The sequence below is a fragment of the Pelobates fuscus genome, chromosome 3 (assembly GCF_036172605.1).
Source record: "Pelobates fuscus isolate aPelFus1 chromosome 3, aPelFus1.pri, whole genome shotgun sequence".
Taxonomy (NCBI): domain Eukaryota; kingdom Metazoa; phylum Chordata; class Amphibia; order Anura; family Pelobatidae; genus Pelobates; species Pelobates fuscus.
Window position 1 is genome coordinate 379,952,054 of NC_086319.1, and position 27,463 is coordinate 379,979,516.

Sequence of the window (27,463 nt, forward strand, 5' to 3'; positions counted from 1 at the left end):
TGAGCCAATTGTATAGACTTCAATAACTATTGGTCCTTGGCAAAATGGCCGCAGAGCCCCCTTGCGTGGGACTCATTTTGCGAATTGCGTCTCTTGTGCGTAGAACTCAGATTGCCTGTCCTACGTGTTCCAGACGAACGGTCCAATCAGCAAGCGGAGGAGGCGGGCCCAGTGCGGCTCGCTGCTCGGCTATTGGCTGCTGCTCACGTGACCGTGCATAGTAAGGGAAGCCGAGCGGAGAGGTTACGGTTATCGCGAGCAGGGCGCCGCGCAGTGAGGGAGGAGACACAGCGAGCCGAGGGCGGGAAAACCAGGTAATTCATAGAAGGAATCAATAATCATTATAAATAACAGCGGCAGCATAGACCAGCTAGCGGGCCCATGTTATGACATGCCTTCCTTCCCGGGGGCTGCTGGGAAATCGGTTACTGTATACCATAACATACCATGTCCATGGGAGTCACGCAGTGCATCCTGGGAGATCACAGACCCATGCTGGGACTGAGTCCCTGGTATACCCCCCCCCATCTAATCACAGCTCCTTATTATTAGATATTTATTATATTCTAGGAGCCCCTGGTATACCCCCTCCATCTAATCACAGCTCCTTATTATTAGATATTTATTATATTCTAGGAGCCCCTGGTATACCTCCTCCATCTAATCACAGCTCCTTATTATTAGATATTTATTATATTTTCTAAAGCTCTTTGTCTGAGCAAAGCGTAGTGGAGACGGGGAGCAGTGTCCAGCAGAAGGCAAGCGAGAAGTTGAATTATTCTATAATGGTTCTATGTACATAGGGGCATTCCTGGTACCACAACTACTACAGCGCACTGTGGCTTTGGACTATTTAAGAAAAAAAAAAGGCTTAAATGGTAACCTCTGGCGGGCGCAGTCTGGTGTGATATTGGTAATGTGACCGTTCCAATTCCGCTTTAGTAATATCCATTTTTTTTTTTTTTTTGCAGTGTTGGTTCACAGGTCGTGTAAAGTACAGGAAGGTTTAGGCACTCCTAGGTTCAGAAATGTCAAGTTATTGAAGCCCAATGTAACAGTGTTTCGACCTACAAGGTCTTTGTCGTGTTTTTTTCTTTTTTTTTTTTTTTTCTTTTTAACAAAGACTGTGTAGGTCGAAATGTTACATTGGGCTTCAATAAATTGTCATCACTCTGGCTCAGAGTGATGGGATAGAGTACAGTTCCTTATTGTTTCTTGAAAATAGTCAACAGGTTGGAACCCAGTTACATTTAAATATTAAAATATCGCAATGAAGTGTTTTGGGTGCAATAACCTTGTAGTTTTAATCCTGTAACGTAAGAACATTGCAGTTTGGTAGGATTAAATACACCTCTTGTGACTGTTTTCCTAAAAACAACCAACTAGAGTCACTTTCATCACAACAGCAGAGTGGAATGTAGTCATCTGACCAAACGCAGCTCTTGGGGAAAGCAATGAATTCAATGTTTTCCTATGACCAGCATTATCATGGGCATTCACCACACATGCGCATCAGTCCCCCATGCTACTCTGAGGAGCATTGTATCGGACCATCGATGAGAGCTGAATACCATTGTGGGGAAAAGAAAGTTAAAAAAAAAAAAAAAACACTAATTCGGCACTAGTACACTATAGTGTTGTGATTCCTGTTGCTAGTGTTTTGTTTTAAAGGGACACTGTAGGCACCCAGACCACTTCAGCTCATTGAACTGGCCTTGGTGCAATGTACTTTAAACATACAGTGGTAGTTATTGCGGTTTCTGAGAAACTGCAATAATTAACTCTGAGGGTTAACTCCTCCTCTAGCGGCTGTCTACCAGACCGCCACGAGAGACTTCCAGAATTGAAACTGACCTTTGGTCTGTTATCTGACGCTGGACGTCCTTGCGCAATGCATGAGGACCTCCAGCATCAGACTTTTCCCATTGAAGAGCATTGAATAATGCTTTCCTATGGGGAATTGCTAATGCGAGTACAGCCATTGTTGCACATGCGTTTTAGGTCTCCCTGCTGGCTAACGGCAGGGGAGGAGCGTGGGCGCAGTCTGACCCAGCGCCGAGGGACATTGGCACTGGATTCAGGTAAGTGACTGAAGGGGTTTTAACCCCTTCATCCGCGAGGGAGGGGGGGTACTGCAGGAGCCTATATTGCCAGGAAAACTGTTTGTTTTTCTGGCATTATAGAATCCCTGTAAAGTTTAGAATTTATTGAGGTGTCTACCCAACAATAGCTGAGTGAAAGACTGCTACGTGTTGTGGTTTTATTTTTTTTGTAAAATTCTCTAGTTTTTGCTTTGACTGTACTCTTCATCTTGCTGTAGTGGTTATGGTGCCAAGAGTGCTCTAGCACCTCCCCTATATTAATAAATCACCCTTTTTTTTTTTTTTTTTTTAACCATTCAAATCTTGCATGAGGTGTGCTGGGTGCCATTCCACATCTCCGCTATCTCACCCGAGAGATAAAAGTTCCTAAACCGGAACGCTTGTTTGTTCATTGGCCGAACGCATCAGCTGATCAATGATCCAAGCCCAGCATGTAAATAGACGTTTCTGATTTGGAACTTGCAGCTCTCTGGCAATGTTAGTGGAGGCAGTAAACTGCAGACCCTAGGTAGGTAGACAGACTATTCTATAACAATTTATTTCCTTATAATAGGGGTGCCAAGGCACTCACAGCACCATAACCACTACAGCAAGATGCACTGATAAAGGTGTTTTGAGTGTTCCTTTAATTAGTAACATTTACTACTTTGGAACAAAGGACAAGGTCCTGTCCTGCTAGTTGTGCTTTCTTAGTTTTTTTTCTTCTAAGTATAGGGTTTGTTGCTCATTATATGGGAACTACTGTGTTGTCTGTTGACCTTTTTCGGTCACTATCTTTTGTTCTATTATGAAACTAGAAGATTGGAAAAATTGATTTGTGCCGTTTCCCCAAAACACATTGTTATGGCGATCTTTTTTTTTTTTTTTTTTTAATTCTTTATTTTTGATCACTCAGCATGTTAATAAGGCAATACGTTACAATATGTGGGCTATCGCCCTAAAAGGTCACATTTAACAATACATATGTAATTAGTAGTTGGATCACTGTCCCATGCTGAGTGGGTTTTAATTTTTTAAAACAAGTAGGACAACATTGTAGTACAGTATAATGACAATCCCTTGAGCACCAAAGTAAGGTAAAGGCAAAATATAGGCATTATAAATTTTGAGTATTTAAGTGCACAAGGGGAAGGGGGACCCCCTCCGGGGATTTATGACATTGAGTTATCCCATGTTCTGACATAAGGGGGGGGGGGGGGTTGTATCGGAGCTTGTGCCTCAACAGATCTCTCTATATGTGGGCACATTCACTGTGGCTGCGTGATAATCTCTGAGCTGTTAATATTATGGAGCATCAGCCCTCTCTGGTATGCCTGGGTGCGCAAGTGAACCAGGGTTACACTCTTGGTGACAGGTACGCCAGAGAAGTGTCTATCTAGCATAAAATGAACATGAAAAAATGAAAACGAGCAACATTACAACAATATAACTTGGTGAATATAGGGGAGTATATTCACGGGTTTTAGTGGCGGAGTCTATGGCATCCTAAAGGATGGAGAGATGGTCATTTGGTGGCGTTCAGGTTGTGTCCCCTGCTTGCGTGGTGCGTCGAGATGCTCTGGGTATAAATTATTTTGTCGCGGTGGGGTCCAGCCTGGACAAGGTGGTCGTGGGCTCTGGTTGTGTGTCTGTCAGGCCTAGTTGGCTCAGATGAGTGTCCAGCTCTTGTGGGCTTCTCGCCCGGAAGATAGTCCCTTGGAATGTGAAGGTGATGAGCCTTGGTGTTCCCCAGCAATACTGAATGTTGTTGGATCTCAGCTGTTGTAGGCTTGGTTGCAGCGATTTGCGCCAGCTTAGGGTGCTTCTCGTTAGGTCTGGAAACAGTAGTAGTTGCGAGTCCTTGAATGCTAGAGGGGGTTTTCCCTCGGGTCGCTGCTAGGACCGCGGCCTTGTCCTGGTGGGATTGAAATCGTACAATTATATCAGCCGTGGTGGTAGGGGGTGTGTTAATCACTTTGGGCAGACGGAACAATCCATCTATCTTAAGCAGTTTTGCCTGTTTGGGTTGCAGTAGTGTTGCTATCAGGCGCCTCATAGTGTGGGAGGTCTGTTAGCCCTATATCGTCAGGCACCCCTCTAACCTTCAAATTGAGTTTCCTTCTGTGGTCCTCCAAGGCCTCCACCCTCTCTGCTGTGCCGATTTGTTGCTTATGGAGGTAGGACAGTCTGTGTTCCAGGGTGGTTATACGTTTGTCTTGGGTGGTAGTTCTGGTTTCCAAGTGGGTGAGCCTCGTAGTGGCCCCCTCCATGGCCTCTTTGAAGTGAGCTCGGTTGGCCGCCAGGTCTTGTCTTAGCTCCATAAACATTTTCGTCAGCAGGGCTTCTGTGACCGGTTCTCCTGCCTGGGAGGTTTTGGTTTTGTGCCCTGTGGGCTGGCTGAGCGATGCGCCGGCTTCTGGGTCTGGGTAAAAGTCTCCCGATGAGTCGGAGTATCCGTCCTCACCCAGCGCCATCTTCTCCCATGCGGCCTTCTGCGAGTTCCGCAGGAGTTCGCCGAAATCGTGGCTGAGTGGCGTTTTGTCCGGTCGTGGTTTTTTGTTTTTCTTGCCCATGTTTTTCCCTTGACTTATGGGTCTAGTTTTGGAAAGGTAAGTGGCTGCTTTCTGCCGTTAAGTCAGGTTATTGCTCTTTTTTTGCACGGAGCGATGCACGATGCGTCCGTGCTGGTCTGCAGCTAGCTCCGCCCCCTCGTTATGGCGATCTTTTAAACAGATTTTTGTTACTTTTTGAGTCATTCTGTTATTTTGCAGACTGAAATGGGACGCAGAAAGTCAAAGAGGAAGCCCCCACCCAAGAAGAAGATGACTGGAAATCTGGACACCCAGTTCACCTGCCCTTTCTGTAACCACGAGAAGTCCTGTGATGTCAAAATGTAAGAGGAGATAGTGGGGCATTTGTTCCATATGGTGTTTGTAGCCTCATTAGCTGTTCTAAAAGGGATTTCAGGGATTATATAAGTCTTTGACAATTATGGAAAATATACAGTGTTTAGGTTATATTGTTTAAATAAAAGTCTAAATATTCCAAGCACCATAACCATTCTTTGTAATGAAATGGTTTTAATATGTACTCTAGGTTGGTGGCAGAACTCTCTTGGCACAATAACCACTACAGTGGTACAAGAGCACTGTGTAATCACAGGCCAACAGTAATTTAAACAGAAAATGTGCTGGCTTTTAATATTCATGTAGCTTTTTTTTTTTTTTTACTAGCTATCATGCTGGCTGCTTTACTATAATTCAGTTGGTAATGATTTGTTATATTTGTTGTATCTCTTCTAGGAACAGAGAGCGGAACACTGGTGTTATCGCCTGTACGGTCTGCCTTGAAGAGTTTCAGACCCCAATAACATGTATCCTTCTAAGTAAACTAGTTTACAGACCCATTTTGACCTTAACTTAGACATTCATTCAAGACTTTCTGACCGTTCTCAACATAATGAATAACCCTGTCTTCTAAGTTGACATTGACAGTATGTAGCAGCCAATAATGGCCATGGCAAATGTTATTAAAGCTGCCTTCGTATGCCTGTCTACAGAGTAACAGCAGAAGAAATCCAGCACAGTCCTCCAATAAAGGCAATGTGTGGCCGAAACATCACAATTTATTTGACACCATTAAAAAGTCACCTTTTTTTAGATTGACTGTGCTGGACTCCTCCTTCTTCTGCTGTTGACAGAGCCTTTTGCCAGTGGACCTGTATTCCCCCTTATTATCTGGTATTTATTGGCATAGAGGTAGTGGACTGCTGGGGGCTCATTTATTATTAAGAATGGCTTAATGATGAATGGAAAGATGGCACCGGGGACTCCATGCAATGTAACCACTTCAATCTGATGTTGCAGTTACAGGGCCCCTTTTATAGTGGTCATTTCACAATGAGAGCCTTTCCTTTTAATTTCCTTTACTTAACAAACTTCAGATCTGTCAGAAGCGGTTGATGTTTACAGTGATTGGATTGATGCATGTGAAGCAGCTAACCAGTAGCAACAGTCTTATTTTTGCTGCGTAATCCCACAATCTCGTGGCTTCTGTTGCCATTCCTTCACGTCCTTCGCTGTCGAGTCTCCCTAATCACACCTTGAAGGGATTGGTGCATATCGAAGGATGCTCTGAAATGAATACAACTTGCAACAGAGGCTCTGTTTCATCATCAACTATCGTTATGGGACCACAGCTGCTAAAATGTCCAGTACATCGGGGCAGAAGTATTTGTCTAGTAGTGGTTTTATTTTTATTTTCTCCCATTTTTTAACTTTTTTTTTTTTTTTGTACAAAACCACAAGTCAAGGATTTGGTGTGTTTTGTTTTGTTTTTTTAAATCTATCATTTTTCCAAACGTTTGCCAGCAATCAGGGAAACACAATTTCAAATATTTATCCACTTTTCTTCCGATTTTATGAAACCCATTTCGCCCTGTGTTCAAGCACATAGTAGAAAATTGAATAAGTAAAGCCATTAATTAGGAGAATATTTATCAAGAACCTGGTTAAAAATGTAGATTTGTTGTTGCTCTTTATCATTACAACTGTTTTTATTCTGCTTTATGTCATGTAGACCCCTTAACAGTCTAAAGCCTATAGCGCTCCAGTGGTCCTTGCTCTATGATCACAATAATTCTAAGGAACCTGTAGTTTAGCAGAGAATTAATTTAAGGGGGATGTTACTCAGAGGTGGCACGTGAGTGCAAATCAGATGCTTAACTTCTCGTCTGTAAAATTATGTTAATGATAGAAATCTGCTCCCTCTAGCTTTCATTCTTGGAGATGTGAGCCAGTTTGAGAGCACTGGATGCCCAAGTTTGTATCTCCAGAAATATCATTTGATCTTGTGTACACAGTGACTGCATAGAATTAAGCAGTTTGCATATTTTTGTAAATACGTATTCTAACATGACCTCTTTTGAAAACCAATATTGTGTTTGTGTATCTCTAAGGGGAATTCAGAATGTTCAAAAATGGTTTGTTTGTGTTTAAAAAAAAAAAAAAAAAAAATTTAAATTAATTTCCTAGATGTGTCTGAGCTATGGGGATTTAGGGGATTTCTAGACCGTAAAGGGAAATTGTCACCAGCACCACTACAGGTTAATGTAATGGTTCTGGTGTCTGTAGTCTGTTGCTGCAGGCTTTTCAATGTAAACAAAAAGGGGGGGGGGGGAGGGAGGGAAGAGAAATAGTTCTAATTCTAGTGTCAGGAATAAAGGTTTATATTCTTAAAACTATAGTGTTACTTTGTAATGAAAGTAAATGTTTGTATAATGTCCTATATGCATGTAGATGAATAATCTCAAACAAGGCAATCTACTGAAGTGAGAGTTGAAAGTAATTGCAAATGTAAGGCCAGAGTAGTCAAACTGAAAGCATAGTTGACTTAGAGAATTTTCCATTTCAGCTACCTTTGTCTTACATTTGAAAATCAAATGTAAATTGTGAATGACAAGATGTCTAGATGGCCAGTACAAGAGAAAGCTAACAATGCAACTGGTTAGTTTAGAACAATTTAATTGGACATTTTGCGTTTTCCTGCATTATGTCACCCACCCCCTCTCTCATTTTGATAAGAGAGTAACGGTAGTGGTAGAAATTGTGCAGTCCAAACTAGAGCTCCATCCCATAATATAGAGGGTCATTTGCACATAAATTTAAAGAAGTGTCTATTTCTACAATAAGTCTAATTACTACGTTTTCAGTCAGTAGGATAAATTAAATGTAAAAAAAAAAAAAAAAAGCAAGGGTTTAGTAGGGTGTAAAGCAAGGGTGTAGAGACCATATTATATAAGTAGCAAGCTGGGGAGGTGTATATCTGGAATGCCTGTACACCAAGCATGTCAACTCAAAAGCTAACACGGGGCCAAATAAACAAGCAAGGTTTAAGTTTGTGGGGTGCAAAAAAAGTTAAATTTTCATAGAAACGTAGGTTTGTTTTGAAAAGTACAGTATAAAAAAAAACTGCATCCCCCTCTACTAAACCCTTAGACACAGGCCCTTGTTGTAAAATAAATAAAATTTTAAAAATTCCCACATTAGCCAAAAAGCAGACTCCACTAACATTGCTGTGTCAGTATACGAGTCCGGCCTCTGGTATAACCCCAATGGTGCCATCCGCATCCTGTACCGAAGTGGATTCTCCCACTACTCCGTGGAGCCGTCAGAATGTGACGTTATGTGCCTCCGTGGTCCTCCACTGTCCAGCCGCAGCCATCGCAACACTGACCGACACACGCTCACTGACGTAGAGACACATTTACACATTCTTGCATACACTCGTATCATTTTATTTTTTGTTGCCTGGGGTCCAGTGGGGATCTTCTATCGGGAGCTCATTCTTCCTGCTCCCTTGCGCCCAGTTTTGTGGTGCCAGAATGACTTCCGGCATCACTACAGAGGGTGCCAGCGACCTCTCCTCCCCAGCTGGTACCGGGTACATTTTAGCAGAGTAGGCACCTGCTCTCCCCACATAAGCATGTCAAACTCGCGGCTCGCTGGGCCGCAAAAATATTCATTGTGGGCCGCGGGTTTGACATGCTTGCTGTACACAATATACAGATCTCAAGACACCATTGCCAGTTTTGTTTGCACTATTTTTGCCCACTTCTTGCTTTGTGATGCTGGCTATCAGGAGTCAGAGTGGAGTCTGGGAACACACATTCTACAGGTGATGGTATGTGGGGGCAGACAAAGGGACACTCGGGGTTATTTGTGGAATTCCAGTTATTCACCAATCCAAGTGGGGGGGGTGGGGGGGGGGGGAACTAAACCAGCAAAAGGTTGTGACTATAGAGGAGTTGGAGGATTTTTTTTTTTTTTCTCCAAGATTAGTTTTTCCATGTGGATTTAGGTTTTCTCTTAATTACTGTGCAGTCCACAGGCTCCAATGTATGGCCTTGCCACTTGCCTGCAGGAGGGCTAAATGCCCCCAAAGATCTGCCAGCCCGGCTGTCTAAACATAGTCCTCAGCAATAGGATTCCCCCACAAATTTTCTGTGATCGTGGCATCATTTAAGTCCTGAGTAAAGTATTTGATCAGACAGGTGAATTAAGGGTTAATGTTTTTTTTGTTTTTTTATCGGGAAATTAAGTGCTAATGCTTCTGGGGCTGTTTTACACATGTGTTTATCTATTGTTATCCACAGAACAGAGCAACACTCTGACACACTCCGCTGCCCATATTCAAAATAAATAAAATTAACTGTTTAGTAGATATACCTCAAGTTATAAATTGCATGCATTCATTCTGATTATTTTTTTCCTCTCCATTCTGGGTGTATCTAAAAACAGATGGCAAAATCTGCAGATATCTTGGCTGCAATCCCTGTTCTAACCCCATCCCATGCTTTCTGTAACTCCAATCACAAACTCCCAATGCAGCTCCATAAGAAGTCTTTGCAAGGCAGGTGCTCTGGACAGTTGCTGACTTTAGAGTTTAGCTCAACTGAGCTAGCCAAATGGATGTAACCTAGGTTAATTTATAAAAGTGTAAATTTCTATTGAAATCTGAACTTGTTGCAAATTTAAAAGATTGGACACATTCTTCACACATAAAGCTTTTCTGCAAGCTAAATTGCTTTAGGGGTCTGGATTGTCCCTTTAAATTGGCTCTGAGGAAGCACCTCCAAGCTAGCCTCAACGCCACCGCTTCAAATGAAGTCCTAGGTAACAACTAGATTACAAAAAACTAAAGCCTTAAATGATGGCTGACTTGGGGTTTGTAAAAAGAGGTGAGCCTTTCAGGCGATTTGCCCAACTCCATTATTTTTTCACATCATAGGCAGTGGGGTATGTGCTCCCACCACTAGGTTAGGTAAATTTAAATAGAAACGGTCCATAACCTCCCAAGGATTACTGATATTCTGTTCACTTTTGTGATGTCTGATCGCATAGAGAAATGATTAACACAAGTTATAGATGGTTTTCAATGGTGCAATTTCCTGCTCTGAGGATATTCAATACCAGCAGTTTCAAAATTTTGACCACAGTAGTTAAATTGAATCGTTTAACAAGTCAGTTTATTTTCAGTTTTGCCTATTTTGGTCTACAATTTGACATATAATAATAGATTCCTGACAATTCGCACTCTAGTGAATATCCCTGCCATTGATGATTCTTGAGCTTAGTCGTTGCTAACTCACTAGCATAACTTGCCGAATCCCTCCTTGAATTCTCTGTGACTTGGTTGAGTTTTTTTTGTTTTGTTTTTTCACACGCCCCCCCTGCTAGTAATGTTTTGTTACCAGAATTGGTGAGTGAGTGCATAATGTCTAGGGGGATCTGATGGGTTATCAAATGAATCGTAACTATTTAATGTCCACATTTAAGAGGATACATGGCTTTACTCCTACATATTTTCCAGTTGGGCATTCTCCATGTATACGACCTTTCAATCCATAATACTAGCCAGTATCTAGTACTGGCTAACTGGGGTACCAAAATATTTTTGAAACTGCATTTAGGGGCCAATGTTAACCATCACTGATCCAGGATTCGGACACCAAATATATGCCTGGAATTCTTCAGCCTGAGAGTATTTATTTAATGCGCTACGTTCTCTTTGTCAGAATTAGAGAATTCAAGTGGATCCGTTACTTTTGAGTTTTTTTGTTTTATAAAGTTTCTCATATCCCGCCAGCTTTTGAGACTGAACAACATGCTTATGGCACCTTATTGCACATGTGCAAGTTTTTAATATGGAAAGTCTTGTGGGATCCTCTCTGGTATACTCGAGAACAGGGGTCCTCAAACTGTGGCCATCCAGATGTTGCTGAACTATAACTCCCATGATTCTCTGGCTATCTGTGTAATTCAAAGAATCATAGGAGTTGTAGTTCAGCAACATCTGGAGGGCCACAGTTTGAGTACCCCTGCTCTAGAATATAGTTGTGACAACAGCCTCATAAACTCGCAAGGACCTATAGGAGATGGCTTAATGTAGATCACCCTATCTGCTCATCCTCAGCCTTTTACAGACAAGCAGACATGCCACCGTGTTGACTATCCCAGACACATCACAAGTGATTTGTGCTTCTTTGAGGTTAATTGTAATGAAATTAATTCAGTTTTTTTTTTTTTGCTGACTTTAAGTGGGTTTTCAGAATGCACTTGTTTGTTTTTTGCTGAGTATTAGAAATTGTGTGTGTGGCAGGGGGTGTTTTGCTTTACATCAAGGTGTTTTATTGTGGGAATATTTGCACTAAAGTAGAACACAATCTGTTCTGTTACTGATTAATCTATTGTTTGTATTAAATCAGAGATTGTGTGCCTTGGGTGTTTCTGATTGTAGAACTAAACTTTACCTTTTTAGCTGTAGCAATTCACCTTTTACTTACCTTTCTGCAACACTAATGTTCTTGCAGTAGGAGGCATCCGGGATTATGTATAAGAAATGTCTCTTTCCCTTCATTTTTAGGCTCTTTTCCATCACTTTCCCTGTTTGTGCCTATTTAATAGCTCATTATCACCGAACTTCTTCTTTTTGTGCCTCGTCGGTCACTTTATTAACGTGTACCATTTTGTTTAGTTTTTTCAAATTTGTCACTTTCAATTCATCAGACAGAGGTGCAAAACTCCAAATTTTTTTTTTTGACCGGTAAACAACTTCTTCACATTCTTCTGTTTTATTTTATAAAAAATCCTTCAAACCGCAAATGTATCTTTTTTTACAAGTAGTATTACTCATTTGGTGGGTGAAGTAGCAGATTAATTAAAAAAAATACAATTAAAAAAACAGTGTGCACAATTATATAATTTTGATATATTCCCGCAGTGTGTTTATCACTTCTGTCCTAAGCTGATGAAGCCTTGCGCTTGACAGAAAGACCTTTTGGAATGCAAAGTCAGCAGTATGATTGTCAGAGAGCAGCAGTATCTAGCGTGTGGATTAGTGACACTCGTATATTAGGGACAATGTGTGCTATTAAATAGAAATGACACCGTGAGTCTTCGGGATGATTAAAGCTGTTGCTGTTACCAGTTTTATTTTTTTTTTCTAATTTCCCCCTCCCCACCCCACCCCCACTTTGTTTGGTCGAGATGCAGATGCATGTCAGGCTACTGGAAAGTGAGTGACACTAGGGGGAGGCTCTGATGTGGACCCTGTGGCAGGGTAGGCCTTTGATGGGTGATGAGCCCATGGTGGCACTTTGTGTTTCTGGGCTAGGGTGGGCCATGCAAGAGTTCAAGGCCCTGATGTGGAGCTTGACATGGTGGGCTGTTTGAAGATGGAAGGCCCAAGATTTGCGGCAGTCACAAGGCTGACCACTGGAGGTTGAGAAAACATTAGTCCCTGATGTGGAGCTATAGTATGGTGGCTATCGGAGGGTAAGGGGCCCAATACAGTGTTTTCTTTTTATCCTTTGTATTGCTCATAGACTATCTCAATAATTATCATTATGTAACATATAACACAAAATTAGTGTGTGTGCTTGAGGGGAGGAATAGGAGAATGGATGGTGTCAGGCAGGCAGTGGAAGATGGACTGAGCAATGATCCCTTTGGCAGCTTTCCATGTATTTCTTTGGGTGTTATCCTCCTGGTTTCCTTAGGGTTGTCCATGGTCTGAACATAACTGCCTTTTGATAAAAGTTGTGTTTATAAGTATCAGGAGTCGAGGGGGGTACATTATCTTACCACTCATTGGAGACCCTAAACTTCTGTCTTTCTTGACCCCTCAGAGCAAGCTTCAGGAATTTTGTTAAGAAATGGTAAAGTTCACACAAACATTCCATCACTCATTCATGCAGGTAGCCATTGCTGCGATAAGCCATATCAAAGTAAAACAATAGGGTTTTTCGATAAATTCGTAATTGTGAAGAATTATAAAGCTATTGCAAATTCCAAAATATCTAAACTGTTTTTCTAGCTATGCAATATTGGCTTAAAACTGTCAGTTCTCTACGAATCCCAGTTAATTCTTCTGGAGTACGATCTAATGATTTTAGATTGGATTAAGGTGTCCGGTGGACTTTTCTTCTCGTGGTCTTCTAAAGACGCGCTACGCCTGTTGGCGCATGGTAATACCTTATTCCCAAGTTACACACAATCCCAGAACTCCCGTGTTTATTACAGAAATATCACCTCAGACACATGTTAGAAATATATATATATATAGAAATATATTTGCGTTTGTTTCCTTGACAGAGCGGACGTGAAATGGTTTCCTTTATACTGCAGTGACAGGAGCGAGAAAGGACTGTGCACAATGCTAAACCTCAGGCTGCAGAACATCGCACAGAGCATGTCAACCAATACCTGTGCAGAGCATTGCTCTCCCAAGCACTCCCCAACCAGATATCTACAGAATGTCCTTCCTTAATTTGATTTCTACACGAGCTTCCTCTGTAACACAATACGTGATCCCCCTCAATCCAAGAGCGTCCCATATCTGCCTTGGTTCTGCAGAAATCCCCTCTCTGGCTAATTTTTCCTCAGGATTCTAAATCAACACTTTGCATCAGCACTTCTCTCTAGTTGGGTTCCATGGTGTAATGGTCTGCAGGTTTTTAGATGTGCATATTGAGAAACTGGTGATAAGCGTTACCAGTGCCCGGGGGAGGCATTGTTCTGCCAGATGGGAACATGCATCAACCTGGATTCTGGAAGAGGCTGATTCACCTCCTAAAATAATTCTTCCCTAGTTAAGGTCCTTTTCACTTTTGGTGAATTTTTCAAATTGCCAATGTTTGGTTAAAATATAACTGCATTGAAAAAATAAACAAATTCATTCATTTTTTTCAACATGGCTAGTTTGGCACAGTTTACCACAATCCACTTTTTACATGGTTATTTAATAAAGTGAGAATTTAAAGGTCAAAATAGCCTAACTATAAAAAAAAGAAAAATCACCTTTGTTTCCCATTTCCATTTTCAATTGTCACTGTAGTAAATAACCTTGTTATTGACTAACCCCTTGTGATAAATAAAAAAAAAAACAACTTATAGCACCGTTGCATATGTTGCCTCAAAGACTTTGCATGTAATGGACACGTGTAATAAATATGTAGATGTGCCAGCATATATGGTGAATATTCACCTCTTCACGTATTATTGTCTCATTGGTGGAAGTTTAAGCCAATCAGTTTCCTTCCTCTAAGTGGAAATATAATTAAGTTAAAGGGACACTATAGTCACCTGAACAACTTTAGCTTAATGAAGCAGTTTTGGTGTATAGAACATGCCCCTGCAGCATCACTGCTCAATCCTCTGCCATTTAGGAGTTAAATCCCTTTGTTTATGAACCCTAGTCACACCTCCCTGCATGTGACTTGCACAGCCTTCCATAAACACTTCCTGTAAAGAGAGCCCTATTTAGGCTTTCTTTATTGCAAGTTCTGTTTAATTAAGATTTTCTTATCCCCTGCTATGTTAATAGCTTGCTAGACCCTGCAAGAGCCTCCTGTATGTGATTAAAGTTCAATTTAGAGATTGAGATACAATTATTTAAGGTAAATTACATCTGTTTGAAAGTGAAACCAGTTTTTTCATGCAGGCTCTGTCAATCATAGCCAGGGGAGGTGTGGCTAGGGCTGCATAAACAGAAACAAAGTGATTTAACTCCTAAATGACAGTGAATTGAGCAGTGAAATTGCAGGGGAATGATCTATACACTAAAACTGCTTTATTTAGCTAAAGTAATTTAGGTGACTATAGTGTTCCTTTAACAATTTACTATGTAGACAGCCACGTTCAGACCTCAATGCTTTTTTCCCTTTACATACCCAATCTGATATGTGTTGTTCACCTCCTAGCTGTCAAGGGGCTAGAAGCTAATTCACTGTTAAAATATGTCCGAAACACTAAGCTAAAAACAGGTGTGTGCACCTATATTGTACCACTAACTTTATGTTCTGATCTGTTGTTGGATCTTAACACGGAAGGTCTTAAAATTCTGCTGGCAGTGGTTGCGATTGTTGGCACTTGTGTAAAAAGGGGCGATGAACTGCAGTGCCCCCTCAGTGGTGCCACCCTGCTTATTGGCAAGAAGCCCTGCAGAACTTTGTGGCTGCGTGGCTATGATGAGTACACATGAGTGTACTAACATGAGTGAGTACACATGAGTGAGTCCTAACAGTGAGCAGGAGAAAGCAATGCTCTGCAGGTATCCATTCAAATGTTGGTTCAGCCTCATACTATCTGCAGAGCATCTCTCTTGTGCTATGAAGAGCGACCCTCTGCCAGCTTTTAAGGAGTGATGCTGTGCAGATAGCAAATCCCCAGTCAGTCTCCAGAAAGTAGTGTTGGGAAGACAGGATTATCAAAGCCCCTTGAATGCCAAAGCAGGGGGTATGGTCTGGCATAGAATGGGCAGTAAAAAGCCTGTTTCTGCACGAGGAATAGGCAGAACAGGCTGCATTACTACCTTTCTCTGCCAAAGTTGCTGGCATGCGCTGGCACAAAACAGGCAGAACTAACCTATTTTGTGCCGGAGCAGCAGCTGTAGCTTGGGATGCACTGTTGGCATTATAATGCACACCCTAGCACAGAACAGGTAGATAAAGCCCATTATCTGCTAGGGATGTGGGCACACTGGCACAGACAGGACACATTATACCTTTGTAACAGCATCAGACAAACACCAGTGGACAGCATTAACCCACCCTTAGTCAGAGAACCAAGCACACGCTGGCAGAGAATGGTTGGTATTGACCCCTCTGCAACAGTAGCAGGCACACACTGGCACAGAGGGAGGGTGTAGGGTTTATTTGGGGAGAGGGTGCAGTTTTACTCAGAATTGTAATATTGGTGGCTGTGGTCATAGTTTCCATCTTCCCCTTCTTCGGAGTTGGGATGGAGGCAGTACTTGGAGTCGTAGACTTGGCGGGGCAGCCCATACACGGTCATGCCTTGTTGAGATGCCCCTTTGTTGGTTCCCATTTGCAGGGAGATGGTTTGGGTATCGCAATGTTCCATGCCAAGCTTCTGCTCAAAGATCTGACGCTTGGTACCAGGAGCCGTCATGCCAGCCTAAGGAGTTAAAATAGAAAATGGTACTTTGAGAGGAAAAAACTGAGATGGTGGGGGGCATAATAATATGAGTCGCATTTTACGGGGATGAAATCTCAATATTCTCACCATACAGAATTCACTCACTCACTCACTAACCACCAGCTCCAAAGCTTACAAAATGTAATATTTTTTTTTCAAAACACCTGACTTTGGCAAAAATAATGGGGGTTTAGCTACAGCATATATTGCATAAGCCTGCCACAACACGAATGTACTCCATTTTTGGAAGGTCATATTATAGTAACCTAATGCCTGCTCTGAGATTAACCAACTTACTTGGGAGATGCTTCCTCCTAGGGCTCTCAGCAGTGCAAAATTAAATAGGGTCTTGGAATTGGGCACTTGTATTAATTGGCCCAAGCGGCACCTTTATAAGGTATGCATCTTTAGATGAGTGCGGCCTTCTTGGGTTCCTTATTCTCAGCCACCACAGGTGGCGCTCTTTGCTAATTAGAAGATATGGCGGCCAGACTATCCACTCCAGATGTGGTGCACATAACTATGCTGGATGCAGCTCTCCATGGTTATGAAGGCTAGAATGCATGATGTTAATTGTGCCTGTATTGTTTAATAATTTAAGAAAACCCCTGCCCTAGTACCTGCTCCCAGAGAAGTCCAAGTTGGATAAATGAAGTGGAACAGACACTTGAGTAGAGATTAACATATTAATAGTAAAGTAAATTCCCACCTACCCTTGATTACTAAGACCGTTCTTAACAAACTCACCTGGGATGCTCCTTTGTTGGTGCCCATCTGAAGGCTGATAGTGGCTTGATCCAATGGCTGGTCAGTGCCCAATTTGGGGTCATACAGGTGCCTGCGAGTGCCATAAGAAGTCATCCCCTTCTGGCTGGCAAACTTGTTGGTGCCCATCTATTAACAGAGAATATAAAGATATGTCCAAGAATGGAACCTTTATTGCCCTAGTGTAGCTGTTATAATAGCTGTGATACAATTCTTGAATCCCACCAATACCAATCTTCATGCATTTACCCTAAGTAAAAATATTTGTATTTCTATACATGTCACAACAGATACCCAGGTAATTTCTATCTTAACCCCTTAAGGACCAAACTTCTGGAATAAAAGGGAATCATGACATGCCACACATGTCATGTGTCCTTAAGGGGTTAATAATGATTTTTTTCCTCTGCAAATAATTTTCAAACACCTGTAGCAGCTGTTCCATATATGAAATGAACCAATTTATTGATATTTTATTTTACCAACGGTGCCACTTGCGCGTGCCCAGCTCATGGTGTGACATCCATGTATTAGAGTAAATTGCTGTAAGTATTATGTGTAACAGTGGCAATAAATGTCCTTTTGCTGCCACTCACCTGCAATCCAATAATGTTTCTTCCTTCTCTGAGTTTTTCGGGTTGAAACTTCCTTTCCTGCCTGTCTGCATATTTCACTCCAAAAGGGACCTTCGCACCTTTAGATTTGGCCTAAAATAATGGTAAAAAGACATTATATTATACAGAGTACACGTCACTTGCCATGCTAATCATAGTATAACCTAACAGTCCTGTGCAATGTATTCAAGCAAGGCATTTTCCATCTTACGTCTTGCAAAAAGCCATTATTAATATTATTTCTCTTAGTAATAGTTGATTTTCTTTAAAGTACCGTAATCAGTGAAGTAAGGTTTAGTTTCGTTACCAGTGGTCTACTCATTCGAGTCACTAACGAGCACGTTATATAGTATGTAGGTCATGCAGGTCATGATTCACTCTAAATCTGGCCTATAACCTGCTTTCTGAATGTGCATGTTTACCTACACTCCACATGTCTAGTTAGTCCTTTGAGTCTTGATTTTAGCCTAGCAGTTAGAAATGTTTGACCAGCTTGATACACTTGTCTACCTATAACTTTAAAAATGTGCAATTGTATTAAATGCCATGATGTCTGTTCCCGAAGTGCTTGCTATGGTTACCGTGGCATGGCAAGCTTGATTGTAAACTCCTGCACAGCAAAAATAATGAATATTTTTTTTTTTTTTTTTTTAAACATACATTTATATTGTATAAGGACCATCGAGCATGCACATATTTATTCATATATTTGAAATTGTAGCCTTTTTTTTTTTATAATATATGCATGTGAAGAATTGCAGATACACCTTAGCTATTGACTCCCCGGGGGTTGAGAGACTCCTGTAGGCTGGCATCCTTATTTCCCCTAAGGGTTATATCCCCATGTTCTACTTTCATCTTTTAAAGTTGTAGACTGTTTAAAAATGTTTACTATGTATGTCTGAATGAAGGTATGTTGCTATATGGTGTTACTGGGTAACTTGGGGAAAAAGTTTAAACAGACAACAAACACGTTGTTTATCAAATTCCATTCCAATAACAATATTGGTAACTCTTTAAGGTATTGAGGAATGTATGTTGCCATTGTTTCCATTGTGAGTTTAGTTAGATGGGTCTGTTAGAGTGTCAATAAGACTTGTTGTAAGGGAAGACACATTCTGATAACAATCTCAGTGATTCCCAACGTTACAGGGTTAACACGAGAAACGACCTCATCATATTTCTATCTGCTATACAGGAGTTTCTTAATACTCAAACTACAGATTATTGGACATTCTGCTGTGTTGTGTCACAAGAAAATCAGATTGTGTCAAATTGTGTTGTATCCATGAATGGGGCAGCTTCACCATTGGGTTCTCCAGTGAATGGGCATGATTGAGTTAATTATTCTCGTCTGATAGCAGCAAGACATATCGGATAAAATCGCATGGAAACAAAACAGGTCCCACTAAACCACCGACTATAGGATGTGTTCCCTAAAGATCCTGGGGTGTCTATTGATAAATCCCTCTTTCAATGAATCAGAAGTTCTTAGTATTTTCTCCCCACTCTCCGCCACGTTCTGTCCCTCCTCTTTCAACACCCAAAATGCCCATTAAAGTATATATTGGACAGATATAGCAGACTGATCCCACTTATAAGGGCAGACCAGATCAAAAATACAAGTTTCCTCCCAACGAGAGACAGGACAACCCCCCGATGGTCTTTTTGTTCTGCCTCTCACTGTCCTCATCATTTGGATACTGTCGATATCGATCTAGCCAAAATAGGTCTGTTCGAGAACTTTTCAATGATTTCCAAGATAGTATGCATCTTCACTAAATTGCGAGTTGTGATAAGTTGACCAGGGAAATGCAAATTTAAGGACCAAAGCCATTTGTTGAAACAGTTGTGTTTGTAGCCAATATACCTGAATTATTGCTATTATTCCTTCACAATTACCTACAATTCTGAGCTTAGTCAATAAACACAATAAAACCAGAGACATAGGGGAGGAGTACTGTCTATTTTTTATGCTACAAAAAAAATGCCATTTATTATTAAATAATTATTTTAAATTTATCATTAGATTACTGTTCATATTATATTATTAATGTGTGCATGATCAGTGATTGAAAAACCCCCTTGTACACATTATTCAATAGTGCCAGGCCATTCGAAGTATAGGTCACACTCTGCCAGTCATTGTATTGCATGAATGTCTTTGGGTGAAAATATGCAAAGAAAATACAACATAATGAGGTTGAAGGATAATTTACAGGGTCTTTATAAGTCTTCGATACATTTAGATTGTGAACCGCTTTGCATATTTTCTTTATTTTTATCTTCCCATAGAACCTGTGAGTATTATATAAAACACCCAATAGCACACCACATTCTATATTCTATTACATTATATCAGTTTATATGTTTTATATGCTTGAAATGTTAAAATATGTAACATGACTCTCCGCAATGCTGCTCTAATATCTGGTCGTCCTGGATACAGCATTCTCTAAAGTGTGCGGCAAGGTCCCCTTAGTGGAGCTCTCCCCGATGTCTTTGGTGTTTTGTTTCTTTTTCCCCTCTCGTTGTCTCTCCTTTTTCTCCCTTTCTTATTTTTTTCCCCCCGTCTATTGGTTTGAATATAATATGTATGTGACTTATACAGTGACATGAGTTCTATCGTTCAAACCACTAACGTACCTACGGTGTAACATTCTGCGGGACAAAAATAAGAACATTTCATTTAATGCGTCCTGTTTTATTGCTTAAACAGCTATTTCACCTCTTGTGGTTGCAAAGACCAGACAAACTATTTATAATAAAATAAATATACATTTCTGTACGCGTAACGGATGCAGTAGTAGGTGGCCATATGCCGAGCAATGGGAATAAACTTACAAATAATGGGTAAGAATCATCCTCAGCATTATTCATTACAGTGTGGATTTAATTCAAGGTGAATTTCAAATTTTAGGCCCAAAAAAGTCTAACTTCTAACGCATACAGCAGATTAATTTTTCGAGTTTGGTTATCGGTCTAAAATTTGAAATTCAATTTAAATTCAGTTTGAAATGCACAATTTAGTGAATAATCCTGTCAGTCTCTGGGTGCACCGGATTATGTTCTTTATATATATATATATGATACACTCACACACATATTTTATTAATTTTAATGCAGGGGAAATTAATTAGGCATTCACTTTATAAATGTAATGATATGACTGTCCTTCCATGCGCTACGAATTGACTATTAGTTCATTGTGATTACAGCGTAATTGGACCTGGTGCACGCATTCTGTCCATATAAAGTAACACGCGTAGTGCCAGATTTATGATCTCGGATTATAAAGCATATTTGAGAAGGACTTGGAGTGAGACCAGACAAACCAATTTCTACTGATTTCTGATTTTGTACAGTGGAGGTTATTTATAATGAGCAATTGTGGAACAAAGTCTCCATCACGGAGGACACCATTGGAATGTCTGTGCTGATTAGGCCACGTTTAGAACTTTGTCCCAGAATTCCTTTTTTATACAGAACCTTGGGCAGGATTGAGTTCCTATTACACCAACTCCATTAAAGGACTTTATTTTTACCACCGACCCTTCGGTGTTTAGGTCTTTGGTGTACGTCATCCCCGGGATGGTTTTTCATCGAGGTGAGAATAGGGAATTCTCCAAGACTATTCTGGTTTTAAATTTGGATAGTGAAATTCACTTTGAATTCCTGGCTACTGGAATGGCTACTTTACGTCTGATACTCACAGGAGATGTTTTTGTCATTTGGGTCAAGTCCCAGTTTGAGTACTCATGTTATTACAGTGAGTCCCACGATAATTGGATCAAGCCCCGGGCAACTGTCTACAAAAAATGATTTACGGGAGCTGCACTGCTTTCCTAAATGCCCCTTTCATGCCGGAATCAGTCTATTAAATGTATTTTGTGGAACTGATTTTGATACATATACTACTGCAGCTGAAAAAAACGAGTCGCTGAGCTAATTTAAAAAGTGCAGAATGGGTCCCAAGTTTGTATCTTGTGTATAATTTGGGCCCTGATAAAAATAAAATAAAAATGAAGGACCGCTCCTGTAGGTATTCCTCGATGATTAATAGCCCCAGCCCAACCTTTCTGCAACACTCAGATATAAGTTACCTTAAGGAGGACAGCTAATAATCTCAGAATAGGAGATTTTATTTATTATTACCATTTTGCAGCTTTGTTGGGTGGAATTTACTCTATCTCACACACCCTCTAGTGGCAATTTGTGGTAGTGTAGGTTAATAGAATCTCAACAACACAAATTCTGCCAATTAGAGCAGTCTTTGGGGCTTTCTCCATCATTGCCAGTTCTAAAATAAAAATATCATTTTAGTGAATAGGTAATCCATTAGCCTCAATTTGCCGGATGCCATAAAAAGACTGGCACTTTATCCTGAGCACTCACTGCTTTCCAGTACAGTCTCTCTCTATATAGTGCATACAAACTTACCACGCTGGCTAAGGCCAGGAGCGTAGATTGGACTTGGGTTAGGTTGCAGTTCTCAAATAGCTCATTGGCCTCAAATATATCATGTTGTTTGACTCCATAGTCTGTGATCGCTTTGGTAAAGTTCCCAATGTTTTCCAGCTGGAAGAAAGTAAATCAGATTTTCAATCACAATGTATAGTTATGCGCAGCCTTGTGGGATGTGGTAGGGATGGCCCACGTGGGACTAGCAAAGAGGCCACCTAAAGTAACTTTATTTTTAATGTGGAAGGACCATTTGTGGCATCACAGCTTACCTGGAGAAATAAGAATCCCTGGCTGAACCCGCACTCCGTTACTGCATACCTCCCACCATAATGCTCATTGTTTATTAAAAAGCTGGTGGCAAGTGCAGTCACTTTGAAAGTTCTCATATCTCAATCATTATTAAAGGCCCACCTGTTCTCATACCTCAATCATTATTAAAGGCCCACCTATTCTCACACCTCAATCATTATTAAAGACCCGCCTGTTCCCATATCTCAATCATTATTAAAGGCCCACCTGTTCTCATTTCCCAATCATTATTAAAGACCCACCTGTTCACATATAGCAATAATTATTAAAGTTCCACCTGTTCTCATACCTCAATCATCATTAAAGACCCGCCTGTTCACATATCTCAATCATTATTAAAGGCCCACCTGTTCTCATACCTCAATCATTATTAAAGGCCCACCTATTCTCACACCTAAATCATTATTAAAGGCCCACCTGTTCTCATACCTCAATTATTATTAAAGGCCCACCTGTTCACATATCTCAATCATTATTAAAGGCCCACCTATTCTCACACCTAAATCATTATTAAAGGCCCACCTGTTCTCATACCTCAATTATTATTAAAGGCCCACCTGTTCACATATCTCAATCATTATTAAAGGCCCACCTGTTCTCATATCTCAATCATTATTAAAGGTCCACCTGTTCTCATATCTCAATCATTATTAAAGGCCCACCTGTTCACATATCTCAATCATTATTAAAGGCCCACCTGTTCTCATACCTCAATCATTATGAAAGGCCCACCTGTTCACATATAGCAATAATTATTAAAGGCCCACCTGTTCTCATACCTCAATCATTATTAAAGGCCCACCTGTTCTCATACCTCAATCATTATTAAAGGCCCACCTGTTTTCATACCTCAATCATTATTAAAGGCCCACCTGTTCTCATACCTCAATCATTATTAAAGGCCCACCTGTTTTCATATCACAATCATTACTCCCTCTAGAATGTAAGCTCATTGAGCAGGGCCCTCCACCTCTCTGTTCCTGTACGTCCAATTGTCTGGTTAAAATTACATGTCTGTTAGTCCACCCATTGTACAGCGCTACGGAATGTGATGGTGCCAAATAAATAATACAATAATAATAATAATTATTATTAAAGACCTACCTGTTCTCATATGTTAATCATTATTAACGTTCCACCTATTCTTATATTTTAATCATTATTAAAGGCCCACCTGCTCTCATATCTCAGTCATTATTGAAGACCCAATTGTTCACATATCTTAATCATAATTAAAGGTCAAACTCGTTGACCTCACTATATGAATCAGTCACCCTATGAAGGTCTGCTATAATTTTTTGGGGTAGCCCCCTTATCTTTGAAAACCTATATCTCTGGTTCCCCAACTACTAAATCAGTAACCATATCACATCTTGAAATGTATTCTCCTCATTCGTGTCCTGCAGATACCATCACGTTTTCAATGTGATTTTCTCCTACAGAAAGGTGGCATGATATCTGCACCATTTACCTGATGCCAGTTTTGTGTGGACTCATTGATCTTCCGAACGGAACCGGGTTGAAGCTTGTTAATCAACCTGGAGGAATAAGAGCGATGATAAGTTAGGTATTGGTGCCACTATCCCTATCACCTACTAGGCAAGCAATGCCATCTTTCTCTGTAATGGACAAACCAAGCTAAAGTGCTTGCTGACCTGCAAACATTCACATTGGTGTGTCACGGTCTGATAGCAACGTCTCACAACTGTAACACACACAGCTATCTGCCATGATTTACACATCTCAGCCCCACATACCAGAGGTATGGTGCTTGGCCCCGACATAGATTGAGCCACCCATCATGCTTGGCACAAAGTCCTCATTCAAGCCGTAGACAGAAGTACAATTTTTTTTCCCAGAGAAGGCTATTGCTGCCAGTTAACCATTAACTTACTCGCACAGAATGACTCCATCTTTCAACGCGTCCATGAACTTGTTCCCAAGGCTTCTCCCCGTGGTGCTTTCAATCCATTCTCTGAGCTCGGCCTCCCTATGGGGGTCATACTTCTGAGCCAACTGAGACGAGAAAACAGAGTACCATTATCATACAGCTTTTCTGTCCATCTTTTTTTTTTTTTTTTTTATAATCTTTATTGAAATTTTTTAAATAGTTTTTTTAAAATGATATATAAAACATAAGACAATACGTTAAACATATTAACACATATATTCTGAATGCGCATATCTCAATCAAATGGATGTGCTTCTATTATCTATGCAGACGTAGATGCATGTCCAATTGTGCAGCCATTTACAATTTGCAAATTCAGATGAGAAAGAGAAAATAAACAAAAACAAATCACAGTATATAACAAAACAACAGACACAACATACCAACTTCCTATACAGTGCCAAGAGAGGGAGGGGAGTTACCTTTATTCTAACAGCCAGGAATTTCTGGCTTTTAAGAATGAACATGACCTTGATTTTTTTATTTTATTTTTTACTACTAGTGTCCAGGTTTTAGACTTAATATATAATATCTGAAATGTTATACAGACCATATTTTATATCACCTTCCCCGTACTTTTAAGATTTTACTATTATTCTAGGGACTAAATGTAGTTAAAACATTATTTATCTTTTCCGAGCAGATATCCCAGGGAGATGTTTTTCTATTTTTATTTTTTTTATACTTTGTTTGCTAAACAGTTGTTCCATCTCGACCTGAAATTCAAATTGTTTTTTAACTAATAACCAAGAAAAATTATTTTGATTTTTCCAGTGTCTCGAAATCACTGATTTAGTGGCCAGAAATGGGTGTATTATAATCAGTTTGTTCACAAGGGTCATAGGGGGCCAATTAAAGTAAAGTACGGCGCTTTCTTTATTTTATAGTTTAAAGTTGTAAACTTCAACTGATACGTTTTATCCCATAAGTCTTTGATCTTAGCACACTCCCACCATGCATGTAGATGTGTGCCTGTTGTTGTTTGACATCTCCAACAAAGAGGATCCTCACTTGGGAACATTTTGTTCATACTCTCTGGAACTAAGTGCCCCCTATTAAGAACTTTAAAATAAGATTCTATTAGATTTAAAGAGTGGGTATTTTTGGTCACACTTTTCAATAAGGAATTCAATTCTTTGATGTTTTCTGTCCATCTTAAATACCCATGTGGTCTGTCTGTATAACTCTAATGTCCAGGGTGTCTGTCTGTCCAACTCTAATCTCCATTCTGTCCATCCAATCTCCATTCTGTCCAAATGTAAACTTCATGCTTTCTCCAGCCATCTATCTGTCCAACCTTAATACCAAGGTAGTGTGTCTGTCCAACTTTAATCCCCATGCTGTCTGTCTGTTCAACTGTATACCCATGAGGTCTGTTGTTCGTCCAGCTCTAATACTGATACTGTTTGACTTACTAACTGTAACACCCATTGAGTCTGTCTTTCCATCTGTAATCCTCATGTTAGCGGTCTGTTCAGCCGTAATCCCTTAGATGTCTATTTGTCCAAAATTAAAACCCATATCTATCTAAACCACCTTAATACCCATGTAGTCTATTCAAGCGTAATACCCTTGTTTTCTGTCTAAACAACTGTAATACCCTTTATGTCTGTCTGTCAAACTTTAATATTCATACTATCTGTCTGAACAACCGTAATGGCTGGTCTGTCTGTAGAAATGTAAACCCCACACTGTCTGTCCAACCTCAAAACCCATGATGTCTTTCCAACTCTAATCCTCATGTTGTCTGTCTGTCCAGCTCTAATTCCCATTCTGACTATCTTTTTGTCCATCTCAAATCCCCATATTGTCTGTCTGTCTGAATTCCCAACTCTGATTGCCAGGTGGTCTGTCCCTATAAAGTTTGTAATATCATCTATAATCACGATTGTGTGTTCAACTCTCTGGCATTTCATTGCAATCTAACCTCTATATGTTCTAGCAAGACTAATCCCCCATGCTGTCTGTCTGTCCAACTCAAATCACCATGTTGTCTGTCCAACTCTAATACCAATGCTGTCTCCCCTAATTCTAATCACCAAACTATGTGTCTGTCCCGTTCTAATCACCATACTATATGTCTCCCCAATTCTAATCAGAATTAGGGAGACATATAGTATGGTGATTAGAATTGGGCAGACATATAGTATGGTGATTAGAATTAGGGAGACATATAGTATGGTGATTAGAATTAGGCAGACATATAGTATGGTGATTAGAATTAGGGAGACATATAGTATGGTGATTAGAATTAGGGAGACATATAGTATGGTGATTAGAATTGGGCAGACATATAGTATGGTGATTAGAATTGGGGAGACATATAGTATGGTGATTAGAATTAGGCAGACATATAGTATGGTGATAAGAATTGGGGAGACATATAGTATGGTGATTAGAATTAGGGAGACATATAGTATGGTGATTAGAATTAGGGAGACATATAGTATGGTGATTAGAATTGGGCAGACATATAGTATGGTGATTAGAATTAGGCAGACATATAGTATGGTGATTAGAATTAGGCAGACATATAGTATGGTGATTAGAATTAGGGAGACATATAGTATGGTGATTAGAATTAGGCAGACATATAGTATGGTGATTAGAATTGGGCAGACATATAGTATGGTGATTATAATTGGGCAGACATATAGTATGGTGATTATAATTGGGGAGACATATAGTATGGTGATTATAATTAGGCAGACATATAGTATGGTGATTAGAATTGGGCAGACATATAGTATGGTGATTATAATTGGGGAGACATATAGTATGGTGATTAGAATTAGGCAGACATATAGTATGGTGATTAGAATTAGGGAGACATATAGTATGGTGATTAGAATTGGGCAGACATATAGTATGGTGATTAGAATTGAGCAGACATATAGTATGGTGATTAGAATTAGGGAGACATATAGTATGGTGATTAGAATTAGGGAGACATATAGTATGGTGATTAGAATTAGGGAGACATATAGTATGGTGATTAGAATTAGGCAGACATATAGTATGGTGATAAGAATTGGGCAGACATATAGTATGGTGATTAGAATTAGGGAGACATATAGTATGGTGATTAGAATTAGGGAGACATATAGTATGGTGATTAGAATTAGGCAGACATATAGTATGGTGATTAGAATTAGGGAGACATATAGTATGGTGATTAGAATTGGGCAGACATATAGTATGGTGATTAGAATTGGGCAGACATATAGTATGGTGATTAGAATTAGGCAGACATATAGTATGGTGATAAGAATTGGGCAGACA

At 40.1% G+C, this 27,463-nt stretch overlaps 2 protein-coding genes across 2 annotated transcripts in view; one reads left to right on the forward strand and one right to left on the reverse strand.

Annotated features, from left to right (window-relative positions):
- Window positions 1–201: 201 nt before the first annotated feature.
- On the forward strand, window positions 202–7,015 carry ELOF1 (elongation factor 1). The gene is made up of 4 exons (XM_063445949.1): window positions 202–314; window positions 4,853–4,974; window positions 5,384–5,454; window positions 6,025–7,015. The coding sequence occupies exons 2-4, from the start codon at window positions 4,859–4,861 to the stop codon at window positions 6,087–6,089; spliced, it is 252 nt and encodes an 83-aa protein (XP_063302019.1). The 5' UTR covers window positions 202–314; window positions 4,853–4,858; the 3' UTR covers window positions 6,090–7,015.
- Window positions 7,016–15,778: 8,763 nt separating this feature from the next.
- The window catches only part of CNN1 (calponin 1), a 95,546-nt gene continuing 83,861 nt past the window's right edge, over window positions 15,779–27,463 (reverse strand). The window contains exons 2-7 of the mRNA XM_063449523.1: window positions 24,125–24,246; window positions 23,702–23,768; window positions 21,898–22,035; window positions 17,440–17,550; window positions 16,826–16,972; window positions 15,779–16,057 (exon numbers count right to left, since the gene is read on the reverse strand). Of these exons, the coding sequence (XP_063305593.1) occupies window positions 15,815–16,057; window positions 16,826–16,972; window positions 17,440–17,550; window positions 21,898–22,035; window positions 23,702–23,768; window positions 24,125–24,246 (828 nt within the window). The 3' untranslated portion in view covers window positions 15,779–15,814. The remainder of the gene's footprint in view (window positions 16,058–16,825; window positions 16,973–17,439; window positions 17,551–21,897; window positions 22,036–23,701; window positions 23,769–24,124; window positions 24,247–27,463) is intronic.

Excerpts from the sequence above, each read along its gene's own strand:
- ELOF1 (XM_063445949.1), top strand. The coding sequence starts at position 4,859 with ATGGGACGCAGAAAGTCAAAGAGGAAGCCCCCACCCAAGAAGAAGATG. Across the intron at positions 4,975-5,383 it reads AAGTCCTGTGATGTCAAAAT|GAACAGAGAGCGGAACACTG; the intron begins GTAAGAGGAGAT and ends TATCTCTTCTAG. Across the intron at positions 5,455-6,024 it reads GTTTCAGACCCCAATAACAT|ATCTGTCAGAAGCGGTTGAT; the intron begins GTATCCTTCTAA and ends AACAAACTTCAG.